Genomic DNA, 11,782 nt, shown 5'->3' with positions numbered 1-11,782 from the left:
AAAATAATGACTAGATGCATGGGCAAATGCATATCAACATGATGAACGCAGTGTCATCCCGGCAATATTTACATCTTATCACAAATATTGGAAAAATTAGAGAGTAATATAATAAGTTGTATAAAAAAAACAATTAAAACAAAGAACAAAGAGTAAAGAAATTAAAATTCAGAAAGACAAATGTGTTTACGAAACAGAACAAAACGAACCGACGCGAAATGAGCAGATGATGTATTTCATCTCGTTCAGTTTTGTTTCGGTTTCGTTTCATCATGGTTTTATCTTAAAATAAATCAAAAGAGAGTTACAAACAGAAGATGTTATGGCTTCCAATTCAGATCTTAGCCTTTCTCGTATTCTACTGCGATATTGCGAAAAAATGACTCAGTTATCTGTTGCTTCGGCAAAGCAATAAAAACAACTAAATTGTGCTTTCGTCCAAGCCTGTCTCCAACGTCTACTAATTTTGAAATGGAAATGAAAAAATAAAAATAGAAATTGGGAATTATTTTATGGGTTTTGTCTTTGGTAAACGACGAAATAACTCCTTAGGTACTAAGACGAATAAAAACAGAGAAACTATAGAAAACTGACAACTTAAAGCATGGTGCCAAAAGTGTTCGCGATTTAACCGGATTAACTATATTTCATGCATGTCTTTCGTTTTCCACTGAATCTTCCTGAATAACCATGTTTCTAACTTTAAATCCGGATATTTCGTCAGAAACCACCCCTTGATTATCATTATTGGAGACATGATATGTAACATAAAAAAATAAGGACTTTTGTCTTGATCGATACGTCTTTACATGAACCTGAGTAATATCGATCTCGGGCTTCGTCCTCGGTTGATATCACTCTATCAGGTTCATATAACAACGCAGTGACCTCGACAAAAGTCCATAATTGATGAATACACATATGTGTACTCATATACTAATTAACTACACGGACATAAGCTTTATATTTTGCGTGCTTTTGAATTTGTAAACAAAATGCGTCATGCAAGATCGCAGTTCATGAAGTTCTACAAGGAGGTATCATTATAAACACGCCGAGATGTATCGTTCTCGGGTGGCGTTGAAGGTTGCACCGCAGCTAAAAATAAACAAAAGCATAAGTTCTATTTTTAAAACTGTCTAAATTGATGAACGCTTTTCGACTAAATCGTAGAAGTATTTACCATATTTGATAATCCTGTATTTATCAAATTAATGTATATATAGAGAGGGCGAAATTCTCGGTTTCTTAATGAAGAACAGTTATAGTTCACGAGTGAGGTGACTATTTTAAATTTTTCACAAGGTCGTCTCTGACGTCACAAATGATAAATACCCATTGTTATTTTTCACACTTATCCCTGTCCCCTGGTTGAAGAATTGTGAAAATAACATCAAGTGTGATTAGTCAAGGTGTAAAGAAATTTAAAATCACTTTATGTTTCAATGTAAAACCTTATATTTTACTGATAAAAATGTAATATAAACATGATTTATTCCCTCTGGGTATCGATGTACCATTGGTAGTTATAACAAAAAACAGTAAGGTGACAATCGAAAACTGATTTATAACATGCTCAGATGATTTTTGTCGAGGGTACAGATAGAAATTGTTAAAACTGGGTTACTCTTCTCATCCTAAATCTTTATCTTATGTCTTTATCTTATGTCTTTATCTTCTGTCTTTGATTTATCTTATCGCTCTCCCAACTCCCTCATAATCTTACAATCTCTCAACCAATCCGCCCCACTAAACTTATCAGCATATATACCGTATGTTTGAACCTTTTACCATTACGTATAAATTGTAGGCGAAAAGGCTTTTATTTTAAGGTTTAAGCCGAATCCCATTTCTTTTCAGCGACATGATATATTTCAAATTGTTTTTTTTTTTTTTTTCAAAAAACCAAGATTTTTTTACTAACATATCTTTAATTACCTGTGGGTGGGTTTTTTCGTTGACGACAACAAAGCACAGTGACGATAGTGAGTGAAATTGACAGCACAAGGATTAGTACACCGAGAGTGACCGAAACTGGAATCGCCCATGAACCTGCGCATACAAAACACATTCTTGTACATAAAATGTAAAAACAAAAAATTGAGACCAATAGGCATAAAGTTGAAAAAAAAATCAATCAAAAATGTTCTTAGTATAAATGATAAAAGAATATTTTTATTCTAAACATTTTAATTTTGGGACGGGATAATCTTGTAAATGTTCTTGATAAGTTATTTTTATATGCTTTGGGGCCGTGCGTCATACGACAGATACAGATACGAATTTCGTTTTTAAACTAGTTTAACCGAAAAGAGTATATTTAGTATCACCGAGTTCAATTTAAAACGAAGAGTTGCTGCATTGGTCCGAAAAATGGAATACCTGGTGTTGGCTGTTCAGCGGGAGTAGATCTAGATCTAGTTGGTGATACTATTTCTGAAATGTATAAACACCAGCACTTATTAATATTATATGTATGCGTCAGACGGTTCACATATAATATTTTTAAACATTTTAAAATCAACCCCGTCTTCTTGATGTCAAATGTAAACACGACAAGATTAGCAGACGAGCTTGTGTGTACATAATGTTTGTGACCTCATAAAAGTAGTTATTCTTCCGGGTCACATCGGTGACGTCAGGTTTATTGTGGAGAACGTGCAAAGAGAACGTATAGCTTGTCTCAACCTTAGAGTGAAACAGGGAAATCTCATACCGGTAAAAGTAAAGATAAATCTGTCCGGGGAAAGAGAAAAAATGACGTCACCATACTACAGCGTAAATTAGTGCTTAAATGTTTGGAATCAATTATTGTTTGAATTCAACAATTTGATCAGTGAAAACAAGTAATAAATTTTCGGAGAAAAAAGAGTTCGGATGCAAGGGTAAACAAACCTGGCTTGATCACAGGTGCTAGCCTCGTCTGTCAATAAACTTATACTATAATAGGTGTACTGACAGACGAGTCTAGTACCTGTGGCGTGATCATTAGGGTAAAAATACAATAGCATAGAGTCCTATCTGTACGAGTTCCTGAGGTGAAACACAATCTTGAACATTTATTATCAAATAAACGATAACACATATACCGACCCGAAGTGTCATACAATGTATGTGTTACTCACAACTGGGCCTCTTAGGCCTACGTCACTGTTGTGAACTATCTAAAATTTTATCAGATTGTTATGACATATCTATTGTATGACTGTCTCTTAAAACAAATAAGAGGATTAATTATCCATGACTACTGAAAGTGATGTGAATAGTATCAAATATTTCAAACTAATGTGAATCAGGATGCAACAATGCTGAAAACGAAAAAAAACAAAAGTCGATGTGGTCATATCCACAGTGGCTGTGAAAAATTATTAGAATATGAAACCCTGTTTCAGATTGCTGTAATGTTAGCCACAAACTCAGTATCGTGGAAAAACATCATGCAATTGGTGGGACGCTAACCCCACACATACACAATGAATCTGACGAGAATCTCCCTCCCCTTTCTTACACACACACAATGTTGGGAATCTCCCCGCTACATACACCCTACACACACAATGTTAAAACTCTCCTCGTCCCCACAATCGCACAATGATGGGAACCCCACTCCCACACGATGATTGGAACACCACCACCCAATCCTCCTCCAACACACGCACACAAACAATGATGGGAATATTCCCCCTACACCCCTACACACAATGATGGGAACCCACTCCCACACGATGATTGGAACACCACCACCCCATCCCCTTCCAACATACGCACACAAACAATGATGGGGAAAAAACCCTACACCCCTACACACAATGAAGAGACACCCCTTGCCCCTTTCTTCCGCCCATCTCTTCGCCCCCTCCCACACGCACACACAATGATGAGAACCCCACCCCACACAATGATTGGAAACCCCAATTTCCAGCCCCACCCGTAATAGTATCATCATTTCACCAAATACTAACCTATTGGATGACATGTCTGTAAACACTGGCTTGGTGGGACCTGTCTGTTACAAACATCTTCGTTACACCTCTCACAGACTGCGGGCTCGGAGATATCATCACAATAATGAACCCCTTTTGTACAAATGTCTATGCCACACCTCCAAGTGAAACGGTTTTCTGTTACTCTCAAGGATCCTGTCCAGGCGTGACTGGCGAAAGCACAAATTAAGAATACAAGTTTCATCTTTTTGACCGTATTTAAGTCGTTTGTATCGAACAGCTTCTGGTGCGACACTGGCGCATTTAGTATAGGGAAGATAGTTTTATAAACACACAAATGAAAATCAAAGTTATTTCTAAAACTTATGCAATACCATATTGTTATCAGGTTTACTTTTATCATCACCCGAGCTGTATTGGTCGAGGGTGTTGAGGTACGGGGTCAAGTATTGGCATGGTCATATCATAACATTTGTATCATAGATAATACACGATATAAATATTTTTAGGCGACATTTAAAGTTTCAAATTTATTGTAATTGAGGCATAATTTTTCTGAAATATGTTAACAGGGAAGGAAAACACTAGTATGGCTTTTACTGGGCAGATATGGAATTTGGGTCCAGTGGAGTCAATTTTGTATGAATAGATGGTGTGCCCCCAGACCCGAGAGGCCACATGACTTAGCATAAGGAAATCCGAATGTATAGCAGTTCGACCGTTAATAAAGAACTACCCTGACTGTTGCAAGATTTGTTAGGAAGGACTACTTGGGCAAGTTGATAGTATGTGGCTGTAAAGAAGTTTGTGCATTTCCTGGAGTCAAAGGGACAGGGCCTTAAAGGAGATTTCTTGTGCATTTTGCTTCGAAATCCTATTTCTCTTAAATAAACGTACAAATTGTGACCATATTTGGTTTGAAATATCACTAGGGCAAGCTGACCATATTTATATAAATAAAGACAGATCATCACCATGATAACCACGTACACATGTAAGGCGAATATAGAGATTACCTTATCAATGCATACATAATTGGCATTATTATACCTTCTGTTAAAATATCGTAATCTGATTGGTTAAGAAAGATGTAAACATTTTCAATGTTACTTGCTCGTTTTACAAAGATAAAGAAGACAGGGTGTTATTCCAAAAAATATCACATGCGCCAAACGTATGCGTGCACGGTTCGTCCCAGTGCCAGGGTGTTATTCCAAAAATTGTTACATGCGCCGAATGTATGCGCCCCTGGTTCATCCCAGTGAAAACTTTTCTGAAACGTTTCCTTTAAAAATAGTGAAGTGGTGAAACACCTTAACATGACACTCGGTATAATAAAATAAAAATCACATTCATGAGAGGGCGATATTGCATATTTTCACCCCTTTATATACTGGGGTATTGCCTTGTACCATGGACTTACTGGTCTTGAAAAGACAAAGTACATACTAAACTAGCCATTGACACGTCTCACATGGTTGTGTCACACGAATCTTTCTACTATCAATATTAACCAACCCGCAGAAAATGTCTACAAACATGCTGTCGGGGTTGGTCCGGGGTCATGCCCCGCCAAGGGCATTTACTCCCTCGATCATACTATGGAAACAATTGAGATCCATAACTTATTACCATATATACAGTGGCTGGGAATGAAGAAACGAATGTACTCATGTTACTAGGATTATCCCTCGGGCCTATTTCACCTCCGGTACTTATCGCCTAGATCATAACATGAAATCAGAGAACTTCATCCCTATACATTGAATCTTTACCTAACACGGAAACAGGTGAGGTCCTCGCCCTAATTCAGGGGGATTCGGCTCCATATGCAATACATGTCCTTTGTGTTTTGTCCACTACTAAGGATTTATCCCGTCTTAAGGCTCACACAGTTAAGCAACTACGCGACTACAGATAAAACCTTTTAAAATGTTCACTTTAGTTAGCGACACCAGAAGATATATTATTACTATATCAATACCTTATAAGTTTCAGTTTCAGTTTTCGAAAATTATCGAAAACTATGATAATTTTGTACTTTGACTTTGCATATATACCCTTGATTTAACTGTGACTCAGGCTCAGGTGTTCAACGGTAAACAGTTTAATAGTTCCACCAGTAAAACTACATTCTCATTGAATTAAGAGTTTAAAAGTTAAAATTCTTTATAACTATTTTTTATATACAATTGAAGAACTTTGAGCTACGAAAATGTTTCTGCATCAAAATATGAGGGATTCTGGCGTGATATTCTAATAACAGACAGTAATTGGCCAAATTAATGGGTCCTGTCCTGACTGGACTTCCGGCTGCTCCCATCAAGCATGAAACGATCACTACATCTTCACCAATTAACGAGTTCATATTCATGTGTAGTATCGAAGGACCATAGGATAACCTCGCATCAAGATACATAGCACTTTGACCTATGCTTCTTACATACATGATAACATTTTCATAATGACATCAGCTGGCATGACTATATCATATTTGCAGAGTGTCAAGGTGTGATCAGTTGCCTCTTGTAACCTGGTACATTACACTTTTACCTGGGCTATATACATACCTTATGAAATTTTAATAAATGCCTGTTTTATTTTTCATAATGACATCAGCCTAAATCATATTTGCAGAGTGACAATGTGTGATTAGGTGTCGTAAATTGGAACATTACACTTTTATCTGGGCTGTTTACGTACCTTATGGCTATCAGGTATGACTAAATCACGCTCAGTGTAGTGTCGCGAGTCTTATGTTGATATTATGATGATTCATAAACAGTTTAATACATGCCGATTTACCCAAATATGGTCATCTTCGATGAGTATGAATGTAACACAACACTTAAGTCCATACTGTTTTAGGCAAAATTCGCTAATTTCATGTTGCTAGCGTGTACAACGAATTGAGAGTGATTATACCCATCTTGTTAAAATCAAATAATACAATTTTGATGTTTGCAAGGTTTTTCGAATCTTTTAATCAGGTCACAAAAGAGACTGAGATATTCCAACACCGGTGAATTGTTTTTATGAAGAGATCGGCTTTAATGTCTTAATAGAGACTCAGTTAACGGCGAATATATCAAAATTTCACATCTCAACTCCATTTGGCCTTTTAAAATAGGCCTCTGATTGGTCGAAGTTTAGATGTTGTCTGATTCTGCCCAGAATTGGTACCTAAGGGTTTTACGGGAGGCGGAACACAATGGTAACAGTTTCGAAAGGTTAAATTGCCATGGTAACGAAATAGAGGCCTCTGATTGGTCGAAATTTACATGTTGTCTGATTCTGCCGGGAATTAGTACAAAGGGGTTTTAAGGGATGAAGAACACAATGGGAACAGTTTCTAACAGCCCAGTTGCCATGGTAGCGAAATGAGTGCCTCTGATTGGTCGAGATTTAGAAGTTGTCCGATTCTGCCCAAAATAAGTCCATAAGGGTTTTTAGGGGATGCCAAACGTGATGGTAACTGTTTCGAAAAGTTTAGTTGCCATGGTTACAAAATAGAGGCCTCTGATTGGTCGAAATTAAGTTGTTGTCTGAATCTGCCCAGAATTGTTACATAGGGGTTTTAAGGGATGCAGAACACAATGGTAACAGTTTCGAACAGCTCAGTTGCCATGTTAACAAAATGGAGTTCTCTGATTGGTCGAAATTTAGCTGTTGTCTGATGTTGCCTTAGTCCCTAAGTCCAACATGGGTCGTTTGGGGGACTTCTGTAACGGCCTTCCGTTACAATTATTACTAGTTATTATTATTATTATTTCTTCCACTTTCTTCCACCGACGAGGTTTCAACATATTTCTCGAAAAATGTAGGGCGGAATTCAACGAAACGTTTCATGAGTGGTCATGTATGGCAGACGGTGCGCAAGAGTTTTTTTTGTTTTTCGATTGGTCAACCGACTGGTCAGCCGGACGGCGGCCTCTGATTGGTCGACATTTAGATATTGTTTGATTTTGATGAAAATTAATATATAGGGATATTAGGGGACTGTGAATTCAACCGCATAGGTTTCGTTGCCATAGCAACCATATAGTAACCACACTAAGGCCTCTAATTGATGGAAATTTAGATAATGTTCGATTTTGATGAAAATTGGTATATAGGGATATTAAGGAGACTGCTAAGTCAACCGCATAATTTCATTTTCATAGCAATTATATAGCAACCACACGAAGGGTTCTGATTGGTGGACATTCATATATTGTTCGATTTTGATGGAAATTGGTATATATGGGTATAAGGGGAATGATAATTCAACCGCATAGGTTTCGTTGCCATGGCAACCACATGGAGGCTTATGATTGGTCGAAATTTATATATTTTTCGATTTAAATGAAAATTGGTATAAAGGGGTATAAGTTTCGTTATCATAGCAACCACAAGGAGGCCTCTGATTGGTCGCAATTTAGATATTGTTCGATTTCGATAAAAATTGGTATATAGGGGTATTTTGGGACTGTAAATCTAATCGCATCCGTTTTGTTGCCAAAGCAACCACACGCTTATACGTACAACTGTATCACACGTACTATGATATGGGAAATATCTGTGCGTTTCATTTACACTTTTCACAGTCTATGCAATCGTGTAATTTGATATACATAGTATAACTTAAAAGAACCTTGCATCTATAATCGTCACTGTTAAAGCTGATACCCTTAACTGATAATTTGAGATAAAAGTTGATGATCGAAACTGTTTGACACGAACCTAGTCAGTGCATTATATTGTAAATACAGCCTAGGGATAGACATATACCTTAAAAGAAGCTGACATTGATAACCGTCACTATTGAAACTGATACACTTAACTGATAATTTGAGATAAAAGTTGATGGCCAAAACTGTTTGACACGGACCTAGTCAGTGCATTGTATTGTAAATACAGTCTAAGGAATAATTTGTCACATGTACATCGTTAACCGATGAAAGGCTATAAGTTTATAGAAAACAAATATGTTTGTCCTGTATGTTCGAAATAAATCATTGTTATTAACTCACTAAAAACACGCTAGGGTTATTTTTCCAGTATCGCAGAAGCACAGCATTAATGAATTTTTCATTAATGCGACCAATTAAGCAAAATAAAATTAAAATAAAAAATAAATAAATAAAGTACTAGTTATAATAATAGTAATACAGTTTCAGACTTAGCTCAGACGTAACTGGAGAATCGAGGATGACTTCGCCTATGAAATCGTCCGTTGTTTATTTTGTCCTTCACATTTGATAAGTATGATAAGAGAGATAAGTAACACCCAGTCGAGATTTGTTTGTTAAGGGTAGAAAAAACGCAACGACATTTGTTCATAATATATATCGTGTTATTGGTTTTGCCACATTTCATGTATTGCTATATAAAATTATATGTTATACCGAAAATTAACGGTTGCTTATCATGGAATTGCGCTCTACTAGTTCCTCGCTGTTTCGTGCATGTGGTCCTATATGATGACATCTGTGCCAATGAGCCAATGGTATAATGCAGCGTGCGTCCTTGACGGTCGTCCTGTCTGTTCGTCAACTTTTATCTTTAAATAGCTTCATGAAAGACTCAGGGTCCTGATATTTACCCAGTAGGTACCTTGTATATGGAATGCTGTAGAGTTCATCATATACATTACCTTGACCTACTTTCAATGTCCTACTTTCAATGTCAAGGAGGGTGAAACATGTTTAAACCTTCAAACTACATTATCTAGAGAACCATCAAGTCATGATACTTGGATGTGTGACGAATATTTTTGTTAACCTTAGTGTTATAACCTGGTGACAGGGGACCGATGGGATTTTTTTAACATAATTACGATTATATCATAAAAGCGGTTACGCTTATCAAGTTTTTTCATATTTTTTTTAGTTTCGACTATCGAGTAATATTTGCTTTTCTATTAAATTTTGACTCAATTTACCTACTAAAGAATATGAAAGTTACATTTCGCTAAACTTTCCAGTTTAGGTATGAATTCGACAGTTGATAGATGTGGGAATTAGTCCCTTTTATTGACTGTTTTCAATTACCTTTTTAAGAAGTTTAATATGGAAGATTTAACGTTGTAATCAATACATAACAGTTATTTATCTTACCAGGACGACGTCACACAGTGAATAATTACGTCGCATGTTTTGGCACCCGTTCCGTGGCATTGACTTGCACTGGTCAACATTTTTAGAAATTACAAAAGCTAAATAAAAATAATAACAAAATCGCACTGTATGTACATATATATATGGATTGCATTCTGTTGTGATGGGTGTGAACCTCGATGGGTCTTCAGACAAATTTGATATAAACTTCGCAGTTCATTAGTTTGGTCTAAGGATAAAACAAATCCTAGGTCATAGATCTATCTAATGAAACCATTTGCATCAAGTTTGGTAAAGGTAGGTAAGGTAGGTATAAACTGTTAACATTTTTGTGAAGAAAAACATTTAGGAATTGCCAACACATTTCACACGTATGTAACACACGGTGACAAGACACATTCTTAGCGGTAACGTTGGCAACCATTTTGTGATACCCGTAACTGTAGTTACGATTATCGGCTAAGCCACAGTCAACTAACATGTACGTGTACAGTATTTATTGTGCAATATAAAACACGGAATTGAAAATTGAAAATGTTCAAAACGTTATTAACTCAGGCCAAGGCGGTCTTCGTATATTATTTTTTAATTTTACATTTTCTTATAATCGCTATGTCTTCCAGCATAATACAAGAACATGTTGATTATATCCTAAATGCATACATGATTGGGATTTATCACATAGCTGAAGAGTACATGGGAAGTAACTCTATTTCTCCTCTATGAAAGCTATACTCGCTACCGATCATCCATGCGTGGGTTTATGGTTATTTAGTGTTTAAATAGTTTCGAGTTTACCGTCATCAAGCACGTGTGAATTTCGACAATTTGTCCTGTCTGCAGAGAGTAAGTCTTTTTTAAAGATGGTGGTATAGGCCTGTCCTAATGTTTTACAATTACTAACAGGAGACTAGCTAAAGTCCAAAATATGAACAAAAAAAGGGCAGACAGGCCAGTTAATTTAAGCCACTGTAGTGATAATTCTATGTTATAGATTCCACTCCCTTTCAACAGAGATTACAAATATGGAATCAATTGCTTCCTGATTATGGAAAAAAACTCTGGAATAAACTCTATAAACTTAACATAATTTCAAAGGACAAGACGGTCTGATCGTATTTCAGATAAACAATGAAATGTATAATACGGGCCATTCAAAACATTATGTTTAGCAGTAGCGTAAGGTGACAGTTGAAGAATCTAGGGTAAAAAACAAACCGGAACAGTCAGATACCTTGTACTAGAATTTTATTTTAATATAACCTGTTTTAAAAGATAGATATACCAAAAATCAGCTGATATCATACGTTGAAATTTTATAATAGATCATTTTACCCTGAATAAATATTTTGAGTACATTTACCCATAATTATAAATGTTACAGTGACAAGCTCTGACTTACAGCAGGCCAAGTTTACTGGCTTATTCCATCCACGCCAGTAACTTACGATCTTACGTAAAGCACGAAATGCCACTCCCACCCATTTAAATAAACCCTACCCATCACAGTTTGATATGTATTCAGGATAAGATGGCTTCAATATTTTTAAACGTTGTTGATATGAAGGAATCAAAATGTCTTCGTGGTAAAATATGTAACTTTTTACAATAAATATTGTATAAATGTAGTAAAAAAATATAACAATTGTATACATTTCATCATTTTTAAGTTTGAACCAGCATGTAAATTAAACGATATAAACATATATACCAATATATGCCACTATTAAAAAATGGACC

General features: G+C 36.1%; 1 protein-coding gene across 1 annotated transcript; it reads right to left on the bottom strand.

The window, feature by feature from the left end:
* On the bottom strand, positions 1–4,259 carry LOC110467370. The gene is made up of 4 exons (XM_021524484.1): positions 3,963–4,259; positions 2,383–2,436; positions 1,939–2,052; positions 1–1,098 (listed from the first exon to the last, which is right to left on the bottom strand). Exons 1-4 carry the CDS (start codon positions 4,186–4,188, stop codon positions 1,028–1,030), a joined length of 465 nt encoding a protein of 154 aa, XP_021380159.1. The 5' UTR covers positions 4,189–4,259; the 3' UTR covers positions 1–1,027.
* Positions 4,260–11,782: the final 7,523 nt, after the last annotated feature.

Source organism: Mizuhopecten yessoensis, unplaced genomic scaffold, assembly GCF_002113885.1.
Source record: "Mizuhopecten yessoensis strain PY_sf001 unplaced genomic scaffold, ASM211388v2 scaffold11171, whole genome shotgun sequence".
NCBI classification, from domain to species: domain Eukaryota; kingdom Metazoa; phylum Mollusca; class Bivalvia; order Pectinida; family Pectinidae; genus Mizuhopecten; species Mizuhopecten yessoensis.
Note: the sequence above shows the minus strand (reverse complement) of the source record. Positions and strands in the feature narration are given on the sequence as shown.

What these genes read in the sequence shown, in the direction of transcription:
- LOC110467370 (XM_021524484.1), bottom strand. Translation starts at nt 4,188, where the DNA reads ATGAAACTTGTATTCTTAATTTGTGCTTTCGCCAGTCACGCCTGGACA. An exon ending in ACAGACATGTCATCCAATAG is followed by an intron (nt 2,437 to 3,962) that starts GTTAGTATTTGG and finishes TATACATTTCAG; the next exon opens with AAATAGTATCACCAACTAGA. An exon ending in ACGAAAAAACCCACCCACAG is followed by an intron (nt 1,099 to 1,938) that starts GTAATTAAAGAT and finishes GTTTATTTTTAG; the next exon opens with CTGCGGTGCAACCTTCAACG.